Source organism: Pseudonaja textilis, chromosome 2 (genome assembly GCF_049901715.1).
Source record: "Pseudonaja textilis isolate UNSWEBS1 chromosome 2, rPseTex1.2, whole genome shotgun sequence".
Taxonomy (NCBI): Eukaryota; Metazoa; Chordata; class Lepidosauria; order Squamata; family Elapidae; genus Pseudonaja; species Pseudonaja textilis.
The window spans coordinates 89,628,156-89,654,162 of NC_141991.1; the positions used below are offsets into that span (position 1 = coordinate 89,628,156).

Consider the following 26,007-nt stretch of genomic DNA (forward strand, 5'->3'; position numbering starts at 1 on the left):
GAACACAAACCTTATCTTAATATAAAATGAGAAGAAGAAAAGTAACGGCTAGGCAGTAGAATCTCTTTAAAGTTAATATTTAGAAAATGCCATGGATTCTCAGTTACTTTTAAAAAGTGAGCCAGTGCATGGTGATTATATTTAGCTGCATTATAACATACAAAGCAGGAATCTTTCCATTTCCAGCACAAAGGAATAGAGCATACAATTATTTGTAACACACCAGTTCCTGCACTGCACAATTAATCTTGAAAAAGCCTGCGTGTTTCCATACCTTACCATTTATGGTAGCAGAAATCAAATACTAGGAAAGTTAGCTATAAACATCCATTTTCAAAAACTATCATCAGCAAGTTCACAGGGAGGTAGTCTTTTTACAGCGACAGATTTGCTCCTTGGGGGCCAGCATGGAGCTGATCTTTGCAGATCAGTCTTTTTCCAAAAATCCATGAACTTCTAAGTCACATTTCAAAGGCGGTAAGCATAACTTCTGAAAAGTTTCTTTTCAGCAATTCTGTGTGTACAATGCTTCTGAATAACATGAACATTTCTTGAACTATTAGATTCCTATTAGTTTATTACTAGATTTCAGAAACATTAAACCTTATTTTAAGTAAAAAGAGAAACAAAAAATACAAGGAAAAAGCTGAATAGTTTTGTGTATATGATATTAAGATGATGAGTTTAAGATGATGATATTAAGATGATGGTCCTGCACACAGTGGCAGGACCATAGTTTCAATTAGTGATAATGAAATATCATTTAATGTTTTAACGAAACGGATTTGAACTGGATGTTTTTGAAATGTCCATTCCTGCTTTCTTGAAGGGATTCAGTGTTTTGAAATGCTTTCATTTTTTAAATGACATTATTTTAGGACACAATTTAATATTGAGAATGTCTATAGTAGGTATACATAATAGAAAATACAGAAATGTCTAGGGTGCCAATTGTGAAAGGTAGATATTTGTAGAAAATAAGTAAAAGTTGTGAAGGTGAGGGGTGGAATGTTCTAATTTTAGGTAATCAGATGGATTTCTTTAAAAGTACCTATATTTGGATTTCAATTTTTTTTAGTACATTAGGGTTATTAATCTTGTAACGGCTGCATTAAATTGAAACATTATTCCACTGTTTCATGTCAAAAGTCATACCTATGGTTCTGTTATCAACAGTGCCTTTATCACTGAACTATATAATGTACAGATAAAGAAAAATATGACATGGAACCAAATGTTATATAACAAAGATTATCCCTGTTCAACAGTGATCTCAATTTACTCTGATCTGTTTTACTAATTTTTCTGACTCTATTCTCTTTTTCTAAATGTACAACCTTGAATTTTTCCCAATTTCCAGTGTAGACTCTCTCTTGCCTCCCCACCCCCGTACCCCATATACAGTTTGTCACAAAGAGAACTGATATTTGTAGAAATATTGTTCACTTTTTAAAATAAATACATAGAGAGATTGATATTTCAGAGATTAAGGAAAGAATGATGGCTCTGATATATCTTCTCAATAGAAAATGAGCACCATTGCATAAGTTATGCAGCATAACAGCATATAAAGAAGAAGCAAAAATAAATCTACTGTTTAAAAATTAGGTTTCTTATGAAAGTGGGTTTTTTAAAAAATATTTATAATTTATATTTAATGATTACTGTAAAATTGTTGTGGGAAAAGATTTACAATATGTTCTTGTTTTGGTGGAGAAGGCACAGGTGTAGAGTTAGAATAGAATAGAATAACAGAGTTGGAATGGACCTTGGAGGTTTTCTAGTCCAACCCCTGCTTAGGCAGAAAACCCTACATCATTTCAGACAAATGGTTATCCAATCTCTTCTTTAAAACTTCCAATGTTGGAGCATTCACAACCTCTGGAAGCAAGTTGTTCCTCTAATAAATTGTTCTAACTGTCAGGAAATTTCTCCTTAGTTCTAAATTGCTTCTCTCCTTGATTAGTTTCCACCCATTGCTTCTTGTCCTACCCTCAGGTGCTTTGGACTCCCTCTTCTTTGTGGCAGCCCCTGTATGTCAGGATATATCAGGACAAATTGAGATTCAATTGGATGGAAGAACAAGAGTTCAAGAATTATAGATTCTAAAATTCATGATGGCGGGATTTGAATAAGATGGAGAAGCATTATCCTTTCTTCCCTACTATCCACATTCCTTTAAAATCCCTAAGAACAAGTGAATTTAATGTACAGTGTGTGTGTGTCATTAATAATGATTCATTTTGGGGGGTCTATTTTAGCATTTAATGGAATAAGGCCCTGTTTTACTGTTTGTATTGTGAGCTCCTCTTGTGATTTGTTCTTAAGAATATGCTGTTTTTATTATTCATGCTGAACATTGTTATAAGGTGAATTTATTGATTTAATAAATAAGTTCAAGTTTCCTGTAAACTTTTCAGAAAACATTTTAAAAGGGCACTTTGTTGAGGTAATTCCCTGTTAGGAGAATGAGTGCATACAGGGAGACATATTTGAGAGTAGTGTTTGAATAATACACATACAGCACACAGATACACTGTACAGTAAATGTAGGGTTTTACTTTCAATAAAGGTTTAAGCAAAGTCCAAAATAGGCAGTCCAAAGTCATTCACAGGTAAAATCAGTCACTTTTCATCTAGGGATAATCCAAATATCAAATTCCAGTGTCAAAAACAGTTCAGTATCAGACTAACATTAAATCCAATAATATCAGTCAATTAGAAGAAATGGAGCAACGGCAATACTTTCCAACAGAAGGAAACAGAGATACACTCACATTCTCTTCTGAGACTCAGACTCAGACTAAAACAACCCAAGTTTCTGGCTCCATCTTATGGCCGTTTGAGTAACCACACCCAATTGCAGTTTTTAGCATGCTCTTAAAGAGACAGTATTAAAATGTCTATCCTGGTTTATATATTTCTAACCCAAATACCTGTTCGGTGACTCATATTCCTAATATTCTCCCCTTTTGGGTAAGACAATATATACAACCTTACATTCTAAGTCCATAATCTTCACAGCACGCCTTATACTTTATAGAGCCTTGGGACTTTGTAAAATGATTTGCTATATTGTTTCCTGATAGACAGTATTCCAGCTTAATCATTTTACTTTGCACACATTGTCTTACATTTAAATGTCTTAAATCTGTGTGTTTAGTTCTTGTCTTAACAGCAATATTTGAAGCCATCTGTATTGCTGATTGATTATCTTCGTAAACAACAATAGGTTTCAATTCCCATATCAATTAATAATTGTTTATACAAAACTAAATCTGTACATAGTAAAGACAAACATGACAATTCAGCCTCCATTGTTGACAAACTTAGATGTTTCTGTCTAATAGATCTCCATCCAATCAATGCTCTTTTCAATAATATAGCAGTACCCAATGTAGATTTTCGGGTATTTATGTCTGTAGCAAAACTTGCATCAGCATATGCAGTCAAATTCAGTTCATCTTTTGGCTCCAAATACAATGCATAATGCATAGTTTGTTTCAGACATCTTAACACACGTTTAGCAGCTTGCCAGAGCTTTTCAGTTGGCTCAGCATTAAATCTCGCTAATTGATTAACACAGTATGCAATGTCTGGCCTTGACCAATTACTGAGATAAGATAAACTACCAATCAAGGACTGATAAATGTTCTTAACAAATACAGGACTTTGAACATCACTATGGCTAAACTCCTGGCTCATTGGCGTTTTAGCCAGTTTACAAAGTTCCATTTTAAAACTTTTTAGTAATTGGTTAATTTTATCTGCCTGTGAGATCTTGTATTCTCCCCTAGTTCTATCTATCTTTAAACCAAGATATTGTTTGATTTCTTCTAACTGTTTTATCTTAAATTTCTTTTCCAATAGTGAAATTATCTCAGTAGCTTCTTGTTCAGTTTTGGTGACTAATGCTATGTCATCAGTAAATAATAAGAATAATGACACCACACCATTACTTTCCTTTTTAAACAAACATGGATCAGCCATGCCAGCTACAAAGCCTATCTTAGTTAATTCTTTAACTATGCATTGGTTCCACTCATATCCTGATTGCTTCAAGCCATAAAGACTCTTTTTCAATTTCCAGCAATCATTATCAGTATTATCATTTTTGAGACCTAAAGGTTTCTTTAAATATATAGTATGTTGCAATGGTGCATGCAGATGTGCCGTTTCTATATCCAAATGATTTATAATATATTTCTCCTTAGCTGCCCACACTAATGCTGCCCTTAATGTAGTAGCCTTCAGACTAGGCGCAAAGACCTCATCAGAGTCATTTGCTGTCTGATTGAACCCTTGTGCTACTAACCTGGCTTTATGGGTAACAGTCCCATCTACACCTGTCTTAAGTTTATAAATCCATTTACATCTATGGCATGTTTACCTGGTGGTAACTTAACATTTTCGTATACCTCTAACTTTTTAAATGATTCCAGTTCCTTATCCATTGCTTTCTGCCAAGCAGCCTGATCCTTAGCAGGAAACAGTTTTAATTCTCTATAATTACTTGGAACTGTATTCACTTGGCATACAATATGAGCCTGATATCTATCAAGTGGTCGTGTTACTTGGGTTGAACGTCTTGGTATTACAGGGCTTACTGGTGGACTTTCCTGTGCTATCTGCTCCTGTTCTTCTACCTCTTCCTGTCCCTGTTCTCCTACTTCCTCCCGTGCTTCCTCTTCCTCTTTAATGATTATTTGTGGTTTATTGATTTTATCTTTAGGGACTATTTGGGTGTCAATAATAATATCATTGCTGGATTCCTGTTCCAGTTTATCCCATCCAACGTACTCGAGAAATTTTGCATTAGCACTGCAATAAACATGAGATGTGCCTTGATCCCAGAATCTAAATGATCTATGGTTGGCCTCATAACCCACAAAAAAATAATTTCTTAGCTCTATGTTGCCCTTTCAGTCTTACTTGTGAGGGAATATGCACCCATGCTGGAGCTCCAAATGTGTGTAGGTAACTTAAATTTGGTTTTCTGCCATGCCAACGAATGAATGGAAATTCACCAGTTGTTGTATTAACTACATTGTTTAAAACATGGTTACTACACATTATGGCTTCACCCCACAGTGTTTCAGGTAAACCTGAATCAGATAACATAATGCGAGCCATGGCTTGTAATGTTTGCCCTCTTCGTTCTATAAATGAGTTATATTGAGGTCTGTAAGGTGCAGAACGTTTATGCTCAACACCAGCCAATTTCAGCATTGTTTGGAATCTTTTGTTAACAAATTCAGTCCCATTATCAGTTACTAAAGTAATTAGTTTACTTTTCATTTTTTTCTCAGCAAACCTTAGCCAGTTAAAGAAATGTTGGAATGTTTTTGTTTTTCATAAGATAGCAGAAACCATATCGTGAGTAATGGTCCATAATACTCAAAATATAACAGGCACCTCCTAAACTTGGTTTCTTAGGACCAATTATGTCAGCAAAAACAATCTCTAAAGGTTCTTTGGTCTTAAACCCATTAAGTCTGTTTGCTGGAGTAACCTTACTCTTTTCTTGACTACAAGCATTACAGTGTAAATACTTGCTACATGGTTTCACTTTTACTCCCTCTGACAATTCAACAGTTTGTTTGAGCATTTTGAAATTAATGTGCCCTAGACATCTATGTAGTAAATGTATACATTCATCATGTGGCTTAACATTGTTATAAACTGAGTTAGCTATCTTCAACTGATCATTATGTATTACATATAAATCATTCTCTAATGTAGCAGTAACACTTTTACCCTCTTTCTCTATTATACAGTTATCTCCCCTAAAGGTTACTACATAACCAATATTAACTAAAGCCCTTACTGATAACAAATTAAATTTCAGTTTAGGTACATATGACATAGATAAAAGCTCATTTACACATGAACAATATGCAGTACCTTCACCAGATGCTTTCATCTTCCATCCATTTGACAATGATACATGTTGTTTACTTGTGGACATCTTTACAAACCTTTTTCTATCTTTAGTAATGCATTGCGATGCTCCACTATCAACAACCCACAAATCATGGTTTACAGTTGAATTGCTAGACATAGCTAAACTAACATTCTTTTTGGCCTTCTGGTGATTACCAGTATTCTGTTGTTTTCCCTTCTTATGGAATCTAGCTATATGTCCCTAGCCCCACAAGAAAAACATTTTCTAACAGTATAGGCAGTTGAAGATAAATCCTCTTCTTCTGGTTGTTCCTTCCTCAGTTGGTCCCTATCCAGTCGTCTTCTTGCTTCCTCTAACGATCTTCCAGTAATGGCAGTCAATGTCAGTTTATCTCTGGGCAGGACTTCCAGTGAAGATACATAATCATCATAACTTTCATCCAATGAGGAAAGAATGATGTAAACTTGATGCAGCTCTGAAAATATCAGTTCTTTTTCATGTAGCTCTTGAAAAGTTCTTTTCATGAAGTTTAAATGAGCTAACATATCTCCACCTTTCAGAAGACATGCTCTAAACAGTTTACGTGTAAGATGTATGTGTGCACCTACACTGTCACAAACATAAATCCTCTTCAAATTCTCCCAACACCTAGCAGCAGACTCTTCTCCACGAATATGGACTAGCTGTTGGTCACTCAGTGTTAGTCCAATTATACAAAGAGCTTGTTCGTTGTTCTGTTTAAAGTCAGCAAGCTTCTTGGCATCATCCTCATTTTCTGGATCCCAAGCATTTACATCCGATGGATCTTGAACTACATTCCATAAACCTTCTCTACACAGAAGTAGACTGCCTTTCATAGACCAGGAAACATAGTTTGTTCCATCCAACCGAGTTATCAGTGATAGACTTGTTGAAGTGACTTGTGCCATCTTTATCAGGATAGTAAACCACAATTAAACAGTAAACAGCTGTCTGTATACAGTACTGTGTATTCACACTAACTCTCAGTTATCTGAGCCTGGTATGGCCTGGGCCCACAACCAGTGTTGAGTTAATTCCCCGTTAGGAGAATGAGTGCATACAGGGAGACGTATTTGAGAGTAGTGTTTGAATAATACACATACAGCACACAGATACACTGTACAGTAAATGTAGGGTTTTACTTTCAATAAAGGTTTAAGCAAAGTCCAAAATAGGCAGTCCAAAGTCATTCACAGGTAAAATCAGTCACTTTTCCTCCAGGGATAATCCAAATATCAAATTCCAGTGTCAAAAACAGTTCAGTATCAGACTTACATTAAATCCAGTAATATCAGTCAATTAGAAGAAATGGAGCAGCGGCAATACTTTCCAACAGAAGGAAACAGAGATACACTCACATTCTCTTCTGAGACTCAGACTCAGACTAAAACAACCCAAGTTTCTGGCTCCATCTTATGGCCGTTTGAGTAACCACACCCAATTGCAGTTTTTAGCATGCTCTTAAAGAGACAGTATTAAAATGTCTATCCTGGTTTATATATTTCTAACCCAAATACCTGTTAGGTGACTCATATTCCTAACACAATTTATAAATTAAGGAGAACTTTTCTTTTTTTTAAAAAAAAAAGATCAGATCTGAATTTAGAAGAAAAAAAAAGTATGATAAAAAATTGAATCCAAGACTGGGATAAACTTATGTACCAGGAATCCTACAACCAAGATTGATTATGTGCCATCAAAGTCAATGTCAAATATTAACAACCACATGGATTTTCTCTACAAGGATCTTTTCTGGTCATAATCCTACAGGTGTTCAATGGTGTTTACTGAGAGCATTTGCACCAAGACAAATTCCTTGTGTGTCAAATCACACTTGGCCAAGAATTCTAATTCTAATGGTTCACACACTGTCACTGTAACTAAGTCCTTTCACCTCCCCAAGCATTAGGATCTTTTCTAGAAAGTAAGGTAATTTTACATAATCTGAGGTAGGATCATTTGTGCTTGACCTTTGTCCCTTGAGTGAAAACTCTGGCTTAATGTATTCAATTGCCTACTTGTCTGTTTTCTTACCCCACCATGGTATACTCAGGAATCTTCTCCAATATCAACCAGCAAAAGCTTCAATACAATTTCTATCCTTCTTCAAAGTCCAACTTCTACTTCCATGGAGTCTTAGGGAAAACCATTGCTTGCATTATTCTGATCTTCATAGATACACACACATCATAACTAACTATCTTTTCCAAGGATTTCCTGATTGCTTAAGTGCTAGTGTGTGGTATGATTCATTTATTTAATGTTGATGATTCGAGGCAGAAGCTATTCACCCCTTCAATATCTTCACTGTTAATTCTAAAGCTGATTGCTATTTCTGTTGTAAGGCATCCAGAAAGTATCCATGATATTAATCACTCCAAGACATCTCTCTCCAAGGTTGAATTTATCAGAACAGATCTTGTACGTCAAAGGCAATTTCCCAAGTGAAATTATTTTCGCGCCTTACACAGAATCCACCTTCTCTCCTCCCTTCTCTCCTCCCACTTCTTACACTTCATAAATCATGAGCACCAATTAACTGCCACTGGAATTTCTTAATACAACATACAGAATAACCTTGAACTGTTCAACTCCTCTAACTCTCTAAAAGGAAAAAAAAAAATGTGGCCGCTGAGTTTTTAAAGCTGTCAGGCATCCCCCCTTGAAAACTCCTCCGTCTAAAAGAAAGAGAAAAAAACAGATACAGGGGTTAACACATTTCCTTAACCCCCTCTCCCTCCCCCACGAGAACCCTTCAGTTTGTGGGGAAAATCCTCATAGAATTAGTTAACCAACTGAGCAGCATGAACATCCCAACTCTTTACCCAACTAGCATCCAAAAGAGGGTATCCTTTTCTTAAGACCAAATATTCCAATCGGCTATGGTATAATCTAGAATGGAGAATTTTTTGAATTTCATAATGTGTTTCCCCCTGTACCATTAATGGTTTAGGGGAAGCGAATGGCGGTGGTCTTATCATTGATGTAGTAGCTAGTTTTAGTAAACTACAATGGAATACTGGATGAATTTTCCCCAATATTCAAGGAAGACTTAATTGGACAGTGACCGGATTGTTTATCTTTGAAATTGGGAACGGACCCAAGAATTTTGGACCCAGCTTCTTACTGGGCAGTTTCAACATTAGATACTTGGTCAACAAATATACTTTGTTCCCTACTTTAAAAGGCGGTTGAAGGGATCTATGTTTATCCACCTGTTTTTTATAATATTTTGCAGCTTTGGTTAAAGCTTTTTTGTATCTTCCCATCCTTTAATGAGTTCATCTATTTTGTTAGGGACATGGATGAAGGAGATTGTCTAGGTAACTCTGGCATTGGGACAAAATCCATTCCAGTGTTGGTTTGGAATGGAGTTAATCCCGTGCTGCTATGTACTGCATTATTGTAAGCAACCTCTGCAAAAGGTAATAATTCTGCCCAATTTTCTTGTTGATAATTTACATAGCATCGAATGTATTGTTCAATCATGGCATTAGTTCTCTCCGCTGCTCCATTATAAGCAGGATGGAAAACTGAGGATAACCCTTGAGATGAACCAATGGATTTCAGAATTTCCCTCCAAAATTTTGCAGTATCCCTCTGTCTGATATTATTCTACGAGGTACTCCATGTAGTCTATAGATATATTTCACGAACAGCTTTACAAGTTTTTTTGCAGATGGAAGTCCTTTGCAGGCTATAAAATAGGCCTGTTTAGAGAATAAGTCAATTATAGTCCAAATGATTGTATTCCCTTCACTCTTAGGTAATTCAACAATAAAGTCCATTGCGATCTCTTCCCAAGTTTGGGTTGGTTCAGCAACTTGTTGCAGGAGGCCAGGGGGTTTTCCAGTTTCTGTGTTTCATTGTGGCACAAATTAAGCAACTTTTTACATAGTCCTCAACATCAGGTTTCATTTTTGGCCACCAGAACTGTCTTCTCAGTAAATGTAGGGTTTTTAGGAATCCAAAGTGGCCTCCCAGCCAGCAGTCATGGCTACGCTTTAGTACCAGTAGTCTTAGGGTTGTGGGTACATAAAGCTTAGTCCCTTTCCAAGCTAGTCCATCATTCATTGTCAACTCGGTTTGATGGTCCAGGAACCAAGGGTCGGTCAATAGGGCCGTTTTCAATTCTGTAGTCAGATTATCTTTCCAGGTGTTTGAGGTTGCAGTTGGCTTGAGCTCGAGTGGCCACTTGGCCTGTCGATTGAGCTTCTGAAATTAAGGCTTGTACTATTTCCTCTCAGTGGCTATCAAACTGAAGTTTTCTGAACACAGCGTCCACCAGTACGTTTGAACCTTGAACTTTTCAACTCCTCCAACTCTCTAAAAGGAAAAAAAATGTGGCAGCTGAATTTTAAAGCTGACATCTGTGATCATTAGTTTGGTCTTCTTCATGTTTAATCTTTGTCCCGTTTTTTTTTCTCTCTGTGCTCCTTAACTCTCATTACTAGAGCTTTGCACTTTGAGCTATCAGACAGCATCATCAACTTGCCACAAGTTATCAAATTCCCCCTGCCCAGTTTTAAAGCCATGATCCTATCAATTTAGCTCAGGAATCTAAAGCTCCAAACTCCTGGACTTGAGAATACATGAGAACTGTATTAAAATTTGAAAGCAGTTTATTATCTAGCAGCCTGTGAGAGAATTGATGGGGAAATAATATGGAAGAAGTGCTCAGCATAGCACTGTACTTAGAAAAGAAGCTGACATATTTTAGGTTCATAGCACCTTATACTGGAAGTTATTCAAGGGTGTCCATTAAGAAGTATATTATGTCTAGCTTCCTTTCACAGCAGGCCCAAATGGCATAGTTACATGGCATCTGAGCTGCAATAGACTTTACAAATACACTCTCCAAGGATTGTTATAAATAGTTTCACTATTTGAATGACTTTGGGGGATTGCACAAGACTGCAATTCAATTGAAAGGAGAGCCTGAGGGTGAAGTAAAATGAATCATAACCTCGCCACTGTCACCAACCCCACCATCACTGATAAGCCCTTCTCAAATAAATCTGTCTTCCTTTCAAACTTATAAACAAATTCCTGAAAACCAGATTACAGGGAAAGGAGAACTTCATTCTGCCTGCTACAGCTCTGACAAAAACACTTATAAAGCTGTTTTATACCAAAAGAGGATAGGGAAGATAGTCACATATGTTACCTATCAATAGAAAAAGAAGAAAATGCATAACAGAACTTTGCATATTAATTACATCCATGCTTAACTGAATCTCTAGCATAGCTGAACATTGCAAATTTATCAACTTTTAACATGGCTGTCAGGGAAAATGGGCCAAATGCTTTCTCCATTTCAATTTTTCTCTTGGTCAGTTGGAACATTCCTCTCCCCACTCCATCCCCAAAGAATAAACCTTCATTTTATTTGAGATGAATATTATTAACTCAAATGTACTCATAATACCTTGAACATTTCAGTATTGTTTTTATCTCACCATATATTACTATAGGTTAGCCAGAAAGCAAAGTCTACAGCCAAGCAATGTTGAATTTCCATGTTACAGAATGCAATAGTTTTCAAGTGCTAGTCTGTGTTAATCTGTGCATGGGACAAGAACCACTAGTTTCAGGAAATGAAATTTAGAATTTTGGCTGAAAAAATCCACCAGCATTTACAAATGAAACAGTAAACTGTTCCTATTGAAAAAGAAAAGCTTGGTCTGAGCATCTGACATGTGGTTTTTGATATTACCCTTGAAAATGTGAGTAAATCCTATTGTATACCTTGCAAGATTGGGCTTGTTCTCAAGTTTTTATTTTTGGAAAGCAAGTAATTAATGATATTAAACCAAATTATATGCAATCTCTAAGAAAAGGATGAGTTTACTTTTAATGGAGCTATCATGCAAGCAAACCTAATAGATTTTATTATATTTTATGCAGAGATAAGAACCACAGAAGCATCCCAAGAAGTCATGTTACACAAAAAGGTGGTGGCAGCACAGAAACGAGGGGAGACCAGGGCCCTATGGCTAGGTTTGGGAATGATGGCCTGCTCATCACTGATGTATCTTTTTATTGGTATCGTCCTGGTGCCTTTACATAGAGGAAGGTAAAAGAAACATTATTTTTTAAGCCATGCAAAAAAAAAAAATGTAGATTTCCAAGCAGCAAGTGAGTCAGTTTGGAAGCATAAGACATTTGCTTAGTGGAAAGATTGGAAAATGTCTTTTTTCTGAGTTGTGGGATGTGTAGGTACAAAATGTATGCCTTATTTCCATGATTTATTTCCTCTCAGAATTTTGCAGACATGGGGAAACTAAACTAATCTGTTTTTATGCATCATTTGTCCCTTTAAAATGCTGGGGGAAAGAATGATACCAATAGCGAGCATGTTCCTCTCCATTGAATGGTTAGCTGGATTATACAAATGAATCTGATGTCACATAGCTCTGAACATGTCATGCCTCTCAAAATGGAAACTCTATTGTACTCAGAAAGCATTTAATAAATAATGTTCATTAATATATTAAAGCTGAAACATAAATTGTTAAACTGGAAGCTGTGGAATGGAAGAGGTTTTGGTTAAATGGAAGAAGGTTTTGCTTCTAAAACACAGGAATTATAAATCTTTCTTTCATAGTTAAGAACTTAATACCGTACTTGTATGGCAACAGTATAACTGGGCCAGGATTTCTCCTTCATCCTTTTTTCTCCAAGGCTGACTTGCAACAATAGGTTGAGGAAAGTCCAAGCATAACAACATTAAAGCTGCCTCATTAAATCCCTATGTGAGATTTGTATACATAATATAAACTGTATGTATAGATGAGTATATGTGTCTCTATAAATGCATACACCTCCACACATGGAGGGGATGGACAAAAAAGTAAATTAATACTAATTAAATTAATAACTACTAGTCAAACAGGCTGCATGTAAAATAAAATACTCCATTTAACAAAACTGATTCATCCCTATCTGCACATATCAGATAAAGAAATCTACCTCCATGTGTATTATCCTCCATGTCAGGCAAAAAAAAAACAGCAAAAAGAGAGAAAATAAGAGAAAGATGGAATGACAAAAAGATATCTGAATCAGGGGAGGGGAGGAATGAATCCATGTGTTTGTGTGTGTGAGAATGAGAGAGAGAGAGAGGGAGGGAGAGGGAGGAAGAGGGAAGGAGGGAGGGGGAAGGAGGGAGGGAAGGAAGGAGAGAGAGAGAGAGAGCGCATTCCTGGCAGCAGCAATTTGATCTGACAATGGTGATTTATTTTCAGGAAATAGACAAGAAGGATAGGCAAAACCTAGCACCTTGCATACTGTGTCCTAGCAGAAGCACAATCTTACAACACGGGCTCCCCTTGTATGTGTTGAGAACAAAGGCAAAAAGAGGTGACTTCAGGTTAGCAATCTCTTAGACCAGGGGTCTTCAAACTTGACAGCTTTAAGACTTGTGGACTTTAACTCCCAGAATTCCTCCTCCAGTCATGTTAGCTCAGGAATTCTGGGAGTTGAAGTCCACAAGTCTTAAACTTGCCAAGTTTGAAGACCCTTGTCTTAGACAAAGAATAAGCAAGGTGATACATAAAAAGAAGATGCAGGAGAAATCCTTAACTTTCTATTCATTCCTTACTACTTTCTTGAGGTCAGTAGATCATGAGACCCTGAGGTGTTAATAGCATTGGATTTGGATCTCCAATAGAGGAAAATCAGTATAAATTAACTAGGAAGATGCATTTACATGGAATGGGAGAAGGCATTGTAAAAGAATATCAAAATCAAGTAAGCATCAAACTAATATTCAAAACCATCCAATATTTTTAGGAAATATGAAAATGCTGTTTGCAAGCCAGCAAACTCAAGTTTAATGCTTCCCACATTGGTACACAATGGTACCCATTGGTCTTTATCCATCACAAATATCAGTACAACAAAACAAGATAATGGGATTACATAGCAATGTATGTAACTATGCCTCATCAGAATGTCAGTAATAACATCAGTTGAGACACTAATCCAAGACATATGAAGGACATTAAATACATGAGGTCTCTCTGTGTCTGTCTCTGTGTCTCTCTCTGTGTGTGTCTCTCTCTCTCTCACACACACGTTATTTCTTCAATATTCCCGTTATCTTTTTAATTGCGAAACTGCCTTAGCTTCTACAATTCTTCATGAATTCTTCATGACCTACTTTTATACAAGTTATTCACATACTACAACAATCATCTCTTTTTTTAAAAAAAAGTTGTATTCAAATGTCCCCTCTCAAAAACATTTGAACTCTTGGTCATTCATAACATCCACCATAGGCATCAGGCAGCCACAGAAAAGGTATAAAAATCTACATCCTGGTGGGTACAGTTTTGGAACTGAAGCCTTGACTGTTTTCCACATGCATGCCAATATCACTGCAGAGGAGGCAGGGCTTTGATCATGAAACCACACCTGTTATCTTATAGAGTTGAACACACCTCTGTGGTTACCACTAAGTTCCACTATTTCATCACCTTTTGCAGATGATGAAAACACTTAATTCTAAAAAATCTACATCATATACGATGTTAACTCCTTTCTAAAAGAAAAAGTCATTCCTCCATATGTGTTTGACCTCCGCATTAATCCGGACTCTGAGTTCAGTAGTGAATCTGGAGCATTAAGATGCACCCCAGCCTTTGGGAGGGAGAAGCTGCTAAGAACATTGGCAATTCTATAAAGGTCACCCACGTGTCACCATGACACACTTATTTCTTTCATTTCTCTAGCAGCTAATATTCTCTTTCTTGTGTCACCATTTTGGTCACCACATTATAAAAAAGATGTTGAGACTTTGAACAATGTGCAAAGAGTAACTATGATTAAAGTCCTGGAGACTAAAACCAAGGGTGGGATTCTACCACTTCGCACCTATTCACTAGAACTAGTTGTTAACATTCGGAGAACCAGTTGTTAGAAGAAATTACTGGCCTAATCCTGTAAGGAAGGCAGGAAGGAAACATTCTGGTGTTGCTTACAGAAACTGCCTCTCTGTTAACCCTTATTACATTCTTGGCAGGACTAGACTTCCTGTCTCCAGAGCTTCTCTGGAGTTTTTTTCCCCTCCTGTGCTGGTACTTTGCTTGTGTGGAGTGACCAGTCAAAGTTACAATGGCACTGGAAAAAGTGACTTATGACCATTTTTCACACTTATGACTGTTGCAGCATCCCCACAGTCATGAGAGGCCAGGCGAGGAGATGCTTACCTCGATGTGAGTGATGTTGAGTTGGCCACACCCAGCCAATAACATGACCACCAAGCCATGTCCACCCAGTCACATGACCACCAAGCCACACCCACCACCTAAGCCACATCCACAGAACCAGTTGTTAAAAAATTTGAATCCCACCCCTGACTAAAGCATATAAAGAACAGTTGCAGGATTTGGGTTTGGCTAGTCTAGAGAAAAGAAGGACTAGTGGTGACATGATAGCAGTATATTAATATTTGAGAGGCTGCCACAAAGAGGGGAGTATTTCCTAACAGTGAGGACAATTAACCAGTGGAACAGCTTGCTGTCAGAAGTTATGAGTGTTTCATCACTGCAAGTTTTTAAGAGACTGAACAACCACTGGTCTGAAATGATACAGTATATCCTGCTTTAGAGATTTAGACTAAACATCTCCAAGGTGGTTTCCAACTCTATTCTGATGGATGGATGAATGGATGGATGGATGGATTGTGCTTTTTTCAGCCTTTACTTATAGTCACTCTAGTTCACAAAACCAAAGAGGTATTTGATGCCTTGCAACTGCATGAAATCTGCTTCCTATGTTAAGAATTAGAGATCCCTTAAACTGCTGTGGATTTTATCCTGAGGCACCATGGGATCCCAGGTATGTTGTTTTTTTCTGTACAGACCATTCCTATGTCCACATGAGCCATCAAATCTATTAGGAACTAACATCCCTTTCTGCATTATTCCAAACTGATATGAATGTGAAAAGGAACCTTGAACTAATTCAAATCACTTAATCATCAACTTCTCTAACATGGATGCTTTAAAATATCTTTCTGTTCAATTTTTACTAATCTTAATTAAATAAGCGGGAGAGCCAGGTTGGTGTAGTGGTTGAGCCATCAGGCTAGAAACCAGGAGACTGTGAGTTCTAGTCCTATTTTAAGCAGGAAGTTCAGCTGAGTGATTTTGAACCAGTCATTGGCTCAGCCCAACCTCACAGGGTTGTTGTGGAGAAAATAGGAGGAAGCAGTATTAAGTATGTTTGCCACCTTGAATCATTTATAAAAGTAATAAATGTAGGATTTTTTAAAAATATGATTGTGTCACCCTAAAGAAACATATTAATTATTGTGTAAATTCCAGATATTAAGAGGATCACAAAAATGCATGTATAAATTTATCCAACAGACTAAACCAAGTGCATTTCTGAAAACACAGACATTATTTAAAGAGTTGATATTTTATTGGCCTACCAGATGATGGAAAAAGCATACTCGAAATCATGAAATATAATGTACAATGTGTGTGTGTGTGTGTGTGTGTGTGTGTATTTGCCATAGCATTTGCTAAAAGTCTACATAAGAACTGTGGTGGCACAGTCGTTAGAATGCAATATTGCAAGCAAACTCTGTCCACTAGCAGCAGTTCAATTCTGACTGGCTCGAAGTTGACTACGTCGTCCATCCTTCTGAGGTTGGTGAACTGAAGACCTAGATTGTGGGGGGAAATATGCTGATTCTGTACACCACTTGGAGATGGCAGTAAAGAACCGTGAAGCAGTATACTGTATAAGTGCTGTTGTGATTGCTATTTGCCTTTACTCACATGGACAATATAATTTTAATACTGTTTTATCTCACCCTATTTTTCACACAACACATTGTGTTGACAATATCAAAAACAGATATTTATGTATTATCAGGCTTAAGTTATGCATAAATTCTTAATAAATTTGTCTCTGCAGTATCTGGACTAATGAAAGTGAATGCAATGTAGTGAGAGCTAACATCAAGGAAAAAGTCCATTGTTCGTTCATTGAAGGCTCTGAGGATAAAGATATTTTTCACTATCCTTGTCTGGAAGTCTATGTGAATTTAACCCATTTAGGGCAAATAGTCATGCTCTACCACACAGAGATCACTGTGAACAGAAATCCCAAGGTTTGTATGCTATATATTAAGGCTGTACGTTCTACTGCTACTCAGCAAATTCTAACCAGGATACATGCAAGAAGAGATATAATAAATGGTGACAGAATGGCTACTCTTGCCAAATTATCCTTTCTTGTCCTAAAATATCATTGAAGCAAAAGGTAACTCCCTATGGCAGAGTTATGTCTGTCCTGATAGATAATGCAAATAAAAGGTTTCTGAATGGTAATGAATTTTGTTCAACCACAATCTGAATTCCTAGCCTACCAGCAATATGCACTTTCGATAGTATTTATACAATTGTTACACACAGAAAAGGCAGACATCACTTGGGCTCAAAGGTATTTAAGTAATAGTTTGATGGAAGGCAGCATTTTTTTTTTTGCCTTAGTGAAGTTCCCCACATAAATAAAATTATACTGGCTTTGCCTCAACTCCTAGACTTGCTTCATACAGGAGCTTTGAAGGAATGTTATACTTTAACCAATAATGTTACCCTCTCCATATATGTATTTCTGAGTGGCTCATCTCCCTCAAAGAGGGACTCTGGGCAGTGTACAATAAATAAAAGTCATTATTATTCAGTATCATTACTGCAAGGTTACATGTGCAGGAATTATTTCTGTCCTCTCAAATCCATATTTTATTCTGGAATTCTGAGTGCTACAGATCATCAGAGGCCATAATAGAGTAAAACTAAACATGCTTATCCTTGTACTATGTAAGAGCAATTCAGAATCATAGCAAATGCTATAAGCTGTGTTATCTGCTGTAATATATAAATGCTGTTTCCTCTGCCTTTCTCCTTCTTTAAAATGAACTGTGTTTTTACAGTCCTTCATGTTCAGGCTCATTTCTTATGGAACCCATTACTTTGCCATAATTCATAGGATTTATTCCCTAAGGCTACAGATCAAACATCTGTAGAAAATTATAAAGAAGCAAATTATACACGAAAGTTAATTGCAAGGTTAGCCATTGTGTTCCCCTCACTGTTTACAATTGAGATGAAATTCAAATATTTAATTCCAAAACATTGAGTATAATTTTCAAATTTCTTCCCAAAATGTATAAAGTTCTAGTACTTTTTTAAAAGTCCTATAATATTTTCCCCTTCCTCAGTAAAAATTCATGGATCCATTTTCCTCTAATTTAAAATCCTGCTTATGTTAGTTCATCCCCAATGTTCTATTTGTAAGCTGTCCAGAGTTATACAGATGAAATGGATGTTGTAGAGATTTCATAACAAAATAAACAGCTTCTCTTATATCTATGCTCACATAAATAATATTCCATGGGAGGGAAGGAAGGGAGGGAGGAAGGGAGGGAGGGAGGGAAGGAAGGAAGGAAGGAAGGAAGGAAGGAAGGAAGGAAGGAAGGAAGGAAGGAAGGAAGGAAAACTATTAGTTTTTTCCTTGCAATATTTTCCTTGCAATTCTACACTATACCTGTAGAACAAATAGTTTCTTTAGTTCTAATCACAGCAGAGAAAAAAACTTTTGATTCCTTAATTGTTTGTAAGAATAGGCTGAGTTATGATCTCCCTCTGACCCTGAAAAACCCTGGTTAACTAATAAACAAAGGATAGCTTTGAAAAGCTCATGGATTCCCCTACAAAAATCACAATAGGATACATATATTCATAATTTGTTCACAACAGTTACAGTACAGAAAAACAATATTAAGGCATCCCTGATTAAAAGTACCCCTAAATTACTGTTTTACCTTCAGTCAATAATTGTGAAAAGCAGTACCCTGAGTTTTCTTTCTTTTTTCTGCAGTGCTCTTATATCCCCCCTGATATGGAGAATTATAAACAAGTTCAACAGCAAGTAGAAGAGATAAGAGACAATTTCAGAAAGCACCAGAGGTTTCTTTGCCATTATGACCCATCAAGAAAAGAAAAGAGCGTCCTTTTCAAGAGATTGTATCCCCCAGAAGGTCTTCTCATTGCTTTCGCCTGGCCAAGTATGCTGTTGATTGGTGGAATCTTGATAGTCATCTTGGTCAAACTAAGCCAGTATCTTGCCTTCATTTCTGTTAACGTAGAACACTCATATAGATTTTTCTAACTAAAATCTGGACTTTGTCTTCACTTTTGTACAGGCAGTCCTTGACTTACAACAGTTCATTTAGTGACTGCTGAAAGTCACAATGGCACTGAAAAGGGAGACTTATGACCATTTTTCACACGTATGACCGTTGTGGTATCCCCATGGTCATGTGATCAAAATTTGGAAGCTTGGCAGCTGATTTGTATTTCTGACAGCTGCAGTGTCCAGGAGTCATGTGATCACCTTCTGCAATCCTCTTACAAGCCAAATCAATGGGGAAGCCAGATTCACTTAACCACTGTGTTACTAATTTAACGACTGCAACTGAAATAATTCACCTAGCAACCATGGCAAAGGTTGTAAAATGGGGGAAATTTACTTAACAAATTTTTCACTTAGCAACAGAAACGTTGGGCTCAGTTATGATCATAAATCAAGGACTACCTGTATTACAGGCAAATCAGGAGTAAGTCCTCAAGTTTACCCTAAGTCAAAACAACACTGCAGTAAAGACAAGGAAAGTATAGATAAGAGATAGGAGACATCAAATTAGACGGGAGACGTTCATATTATACTCCTCTGAGTTCACCACATTTTTATTACATTTTTAAACAACATAACTGTTATGCTATTTAAATTTGAGAAAATATCTTTTGTTAGTATTTCTAGTCATGGTGAGGAATTTGGGTGAGGTAGCTGATTTAATTTTTATTTACGTGATCATTGAACCATGTAAGCATTGACTCAGTGGAAGGGACCTTCTTGCCTCTGTAAAATAGCTAATGAATTTTTGAGGTTATCCTGAACAAACTGAAGCAAGCTACCCCAAAGAAACAGAAGTCTCTAGGCAACATAACATGGAACACTGGAAAGTGGAACATAAAAATGCACCATGAGTGACTTTGATATTAAGTATGGAATTAACAGGATTGGATGCTGCTTGTGTCTATCCTTGAGAAATGAGTGTTGGTCTGTTAATTTGACATGACAACCAGGCAACATATTGTTATTTTAAAATCAGTTTATTCTAACCATATTCCAAATTCATTTTTTAAATAATATGAACATTGAAGTATCTGATTAACCCTGAGTTAATGAGTAAGTGAGAGTGAACTTCCATTTTTCTTTCCTAACCTTCTTCCTTAGAGGTCATCTCAAAATTCAGGTGATAAGAAAAAGATTTTGTATCTGAAGCTTACAAAATTAAAGAGCTACTGAGGCATGTTAACGCAGCATGCACTTTTATCCCTGCAAGATCACTTTATTATAGGGAATGGCAGATTCTCTTAAACTGACGATAACAAAACTATCTATCCAGTAACTGTGGGATTGTAACGAATCTGCAGGGAGTAAAAATACACTTATTTAATTAGATTATTCAAGGTGCAGTTTAGGTGATTCTCTTCACCAGCCTTGAAGCAAGCACCATAAAAAACTCAATGTATTAGTAAATTACTATGATGCACTACTGTAGTCATTATCATTAGCTGTGCATTAAGCTAACATTTATAGCTTTAGAGCTCAGTGAACTGCACAGCTGCCTCAAGCCATAGTTAACACATTCACAGAAGCTTCCTAAAAGCAGATTCTAACTATCAGGCCAATAGCAGCTTGAGATAAAGAAATTGTGTCTGTGCAATATTTTCTAATGAGCAACTCTTCACTGCTTACTACAAAGCAATTATTTTGCCATAATGAATTGGCACTTGCAAAAGAAACTGTGGGTTGGTTAAAGGGATATTACCTGCTTTGAACACCAATTTGTTCAGCATTCTTTCCTCTCTCATAAGATTTGTCATTGCCCAACAAATTACTGATTTAGCCATAAAATGAAGACAAGACTGAATTCTCCCAGCACACATATTTAATAATAGACCACCTCTCCATGAACACAATCCTGTGCTGCTTTTGAATCACTGTGCCAACAAGTTAAAAATGTGTCATTCAGCATTTTTTCCTCTCCTTTTTTTGATGTATAATTTTAGGATGTTGGTTATAATAGTAATGTAATACAAACAAAAATTAGAAAGAGAAAGAAATAATAAAAGGTGCAATGAAATGAGAGAAGAAATATTTCTATAATAAAGAAAAAAATATAAAAAATGATTTCCAACCTTCGTCACAAGAATAAATAAATTTAGTATCCCTTTTAGTTTACAAACAATTAACTCTTCAACCTATATCCTATTTCTTATCTATAGACAAATCCATAAAGCATTATCTTTTAAGTCCATAAAGAGTTTCCAGAGATAACAATATATTTTAATCTTGATCAAATAAAACAACTTTATATTCCTTCCTTATATTTCTAAAAGTCTTCATCTTTAGCCAATTCAAATATTTTATCTATTTGTATCCTACCTTTATTATTGTTGAAAGATTTGATATTTTTTCATTTTTTGTCCCATCATACAGAATTCTTCTAGGTTTCAATATGCCTCTTTTGTAAATCCAACAAGAAATAAATTGTCCCAGTCACTCACTTGGTTTATAATTTGTATTTCTCTCTAGTCAGATAAAATTTGTTCTACAACTATCATTTCTTTGATAGCATCTAATATCCAGTTTTTAAATCATGAAATTACATATTTCTGTCTTCCAAAAACTAAAACTATTGTGTTCTACAGAAGTTCTATTTGTTGGTCTGCATTTTGGGCAGGAGTTTTTTATGTTCTGATTGGCTGAGCAGCCTGACAGTGAACTATAAAAGGGAGCTGTCAGCCAGCATCAGCTGTTACGTGTTAGCTGGCCGATTCAGCAACATCAGCAACATCAGCAACATATCACCTGTTTCTTTTTTACAATAAACATTGTTCTTCAATGCCTACCTCAGCTCAGTCTTAGAAAGAATATAATAAAAACACATCTATTTCTCATGAAAAATTGTTTATTCTTCATAAACAATTCCAAAATCTTGTTGAAAAAAATTCAGCACTCAAAATTTATACTCTATTTATAACTTTCCAAGATCAAAATCTTATTCAGTTTTTTGCTCTTTATCTCAGATTGCATATGTTTCTAAGCTTGCAACTATTTTTTTCTTTTGTTCAGAGCTGAAGTGAAATTCTCCCAATGAAGACTTTTCAAACTTGTCATTCTAAATGTCTTTAACAGATTTGAAAACTGTTGCAATTTTCAAAGATGATTAGAAGCGAGGTTGCAAACTTTGTGACCTTTAAAAAGCCCCACTATGATTTCAAGCAAGATGGGTAATCCCTTCGTGTCCCAGTCATCAAATCCATAGAAAAGCACTGTCTTGTAGTCTTCTCACAAGGAAATGCAATCCGTAGCACCTGTGGGCAATCTACTGTTCTTTCCTATCCAGAGACGTTTCCAGGAACTGGTCTACTCATTAGTTCCTTGGTCTTTGCTGCTGTTGTTGGCACTTCAATTCATCATTCCTCCCTCAGAAGTCCAGCTTCACTGTTTTTAAGAAGACAGGTTATGAATTACCATATCCTTATTTATTTACCTTATTGTAAAGAATTAGCATAGACTGCTGTCCCACAAATATAATGCAAAAAATATTTGTCAGCAAATTGTTTTATAGATCACATTGGATCAACATTGGATCAACTTTACTCGTGTCTTCACCTGGCTCCACATCTCATTTCATACTTACCGATTTTAAATTTATAAAAACATTAATGGTCACTGTAGCCATGATGTGTCCTTTCATATGAAACTGTCCTGTAATTTGTAATTGTGATACATCTCATCACTTAACACAACTTAACAAGACCTTTTTGGTGGTTGCTAGATTATCTGCATTGAACAGATTGTCTCCCTCATTTATGATAGATTGGATTTAATGTTTCCCTTTTTAAATTATGTGCATCTTACTCCTTAATTTGAGAATAATTCTCAATTGTTTAGCTTGTTAATCTCTTCTCTTGTGTTTTAAGCTAACATTATTTTTATAATGTATTTTGATATACTTTAACACTTAAATAATAAACACTTTAACACTTAAATAATAACCACAAATATATAAAAAAACCTGCTATTACATAAGCTGTTTGTATTTTGAATAACCAAAGAATGTATTGTTATTTATTGAGTTTTCACAAAAGGATGGTACATACCTCCTGATTTTTAACAATTTCTGAAACAGAGTGTTTCAATTATGCTTATTTCTTCTACCATTCCTCGTAGAATAATGGTTTGTTTCTTCGCAATGACAAACAATGAATTTCATCAGAAAAATCTTCAAGCAGCACTGTAGCCTAAATCTTATCATATCTTCTATCCTTGATACATTATCTGGATATTTCTATTATTAACTGTTTTTTTATTTGGCTGCTGCTTTTATTTTAATTTGCTACTTTTATTTAACTAGCAAATATACATAGTAAACCTAACTTTGGAGACAAGTTAATATTCTATTAGTTATATGATTAAAAATTTTCTCCAAAACTTTGAAAGATTATCCCATTCCCACTAAAATTGAAACAATGTTCTCTACAATTTACAGTGATGACAATATAATTCTTCAGAAACAGATGCCACCATTCAGGATTCTTAATCCATATCTCCAAGTTGCCTTCAATTGCTTTATCACAACATCAGTCAATTTGGCTCATTTATTGCAATCTTCTTCAAGGGTCTCCAACCGCTGGGCTGTGGTCCAGTGCCGGCCGTGGCCTGTTAAGAACTGGGCTATGGGAATGGCAGGCAAGTGCACATCCAGCTCCATTTATATGAGCACTGGGAGTGTCTGCCTGCTCTTCACACAAATGGAGCTGCATGTACCACTCACCCAGGGGTGGGATACAACAAGGTTAACTATTGGTTCGGTAATTTACGAGGTTTGGTGATTTATGATGTGCTTCCCTGCACTCTGAGCGTGCACACTTGTAAATTGTCATCAGCACACTGCGTGCAGAGAAGCAGCCTTTGAAACAGTCCTCTTTTCCTGCTTTTTTAACTGCAGCTGTGCCTTGCACAGCAGCTGAAGTTGAAAAATCAGGAAATAAAGGTCAGGTAAGAGCCCAGGTGGGCAGGTGGGCAAAAACATCAGCAGACATAGAAACGGTTCTATGTCTGCTGCTCTTCAGAGCTACCGGTTCTACAGAGGTGGACAGAACCGGTAGAAACCCATCCCTGCACTCACCCACTACTTGTAGGAACCATCCCCACCCCACTAGTCTGAAAAGCCAGAAAGGTTGGGGACCAATGACCTTGCTAGTCCCACTGGCAATGAAAATGAGAGCCTTGTGGCTATTCTGAACTGCAGAATCAAAGGGGGATCCTTCATGCTTTGTATGAGTTTCAAACTTTTCTCTCATATACCTTATCGGTTAATGATGTTCTTATCCAGGTCCTCTCCAGGAGATTAATGGACCTCTACAAGTTGGAGAGGTTTTATGGAATTCTCTACTCAGAGAGATTCAATTGACGCCCACACTAGTATCATTTCAGACCATGTGAACACCCTTCTATTTGCCCAAGCTTTTTAACTGGTTTTAAATTGTAGTCTAATTGCATTTTAATTCATATTCTTTTTGTTTTGGGATGATGCCTTGCAGCCACTCACTTACATGTTAGTTCTCACAACCTCTTTTTTGTGATATGATAGTGATCTGGCTATGATACCTGTCACCCCCATTGATCACCAGGACTGATTCAGCTGAACTTCTTTTTTAATGTTGTAAAGCTTGACGTCAAACTAAAAATGAATATAATGATTTCTTCTCAATAAATGTTGAAGAATGTAAGATTTTACCCACACAACATATTCTAAATCCTTCAAGTATTCAATACTTTCAACCCATAAGAAAACTAGTTCTTTTTCGTCTAAGTACCAGCCAAGTATTTAATTCAGTATTGGATTGGTGTTCAAAAGTGTTGCCCTTTTCAAAAGCAATCTACATTTATACATTATACATTGTCCTGAAATTGTTTCATCATTAATCTTATCCACAGTCTTCAACTCCCCAAATTTGCCCTTTTAAAAAGTATATCATTTAATCCTGCAATGCTAAAATACATATCAAGCCATGAATGATTATTACTGAATTATATCTTTGAAGAGAGGCAAGATAATTTAAATTAAGTAAACCTAAGTAAATGAATTATTATAAATACCTAAACAAGCTCTGATGTATTAATTGATAAGAAAAAGTATGAGTATATTTCTAGTTTGAATAACACAGCTCTATAATTTATTCCATCATCACCTTTTGCAATGTTAAATTAAGAGGTAAATTCCAATACTTAGTCTTTAGAGTTGTTCAAAATATTTTTCTCATTGTTTTTCTAATTGTTCCCTGTGTGGCCTTGCATGTTGATATGCAGTTTTCTTTAATATAGTTGTATTTATTTGTATTTTCAAAGTGTTCATTATATCATATTAAACATTTTCTTTGTTCAGCTGTTGTGGCATTTCATAAAACATCTTAAATTGCTTTGAAGAAGCAAGTTAGCAACTTCTCAGTAGGTTTCCTGCAATTCAATAAAGCCTAATCAATTATTCTCTAATATCCATGATGCCACAGTTTTACATTTTGCCTTTCCATGTTTAAGAGTAAGTAAAATATGGTCTGCTGAATATGCACACAATATGTTAAGAAATGAAGATTAAATTAAATTTCTTTGTATGCAAAAACAAGGAGGAGGAACTTCTGCACAGACTTATACCCTCAACAACTTACATCCTAGCAGGAAATACCTGCAAATGCTTGTTATTTATTCTAGGTTTTTTAAAAGGTAGAAACACAATCTCATTTCTAGCCTATGTGCCTTTTGCAGTAATTCTTACTCCTACTCAGGAAATATACATTGGATGAGCCTTCATTAAAACAAATGTTTCCCACTGCTGGATAAACTATCCTCAAATTTTCTCTGCCACTGCTTGGGACCTGTAAGCCCAAGAGTGGATTATTATAGTTAGTTATAAACTGTGTTAG

The 26,007-nt window shown here is 36.1% G+C and overlaps 1 protein-coding gene across 1 annotated transcript; it reads left to right on the top strand.

Annotated features, from left to right (window-relative positions):
• Positions 1 to 342: 342 nt before the first annotated feature.
• KCNMB1 (potassium calcium-activated channel subfamily M regulatory beta subunit 1) lies at positions 343 to 25,640 on the top strand. The gene is made up of 4 exons (XM_026696348.2): positions 343 to 477; positions 11,834 to 12,002; positions 16,859 to 17,054; positions 18,827 to 25,640. The coding sequence occupies exons 2-4, from the start codon at positions 11,866 to 11,868 to the stop codon at positions 19,115 to 19,117; spliced, it is 624 nt and encodes a 207-aa protein (XP_026552133.2). The 5' UTR covers positions 343 to 477; positions 11,834 to 11,865; the 3' UTR covers positions 19,118 to 25,640.
• The last annotated feature ends 367 nt before the right edge of the window (positions 25,641 to 26,007 follow it).

Bases quoted from the DNA above. Each gene is read 5' to 3' on its own strand.
- KCNMB1 (XM_026696348.2), top strand. From the start codon at position 11,866: ATGTTACACAAAAAGGTGGTGGCAGCACAGAAACGAGGGGAGACCAGG. The intron at 12,003-16,858 runs GTAAAAGAAACA...TTGTCTCTGCAG, and splicing joins GTGCCTTTACATAGAGGAAG to TATCTGGACTAATGAAAGTG. The intron at 17,055-18,826 runs GTTTGTATGCTA...TTTTTTCTGCAG, and splicing joins CTGTGAACAGAAATCCCAAG to TGCTCTTATATCCCCCCTGA.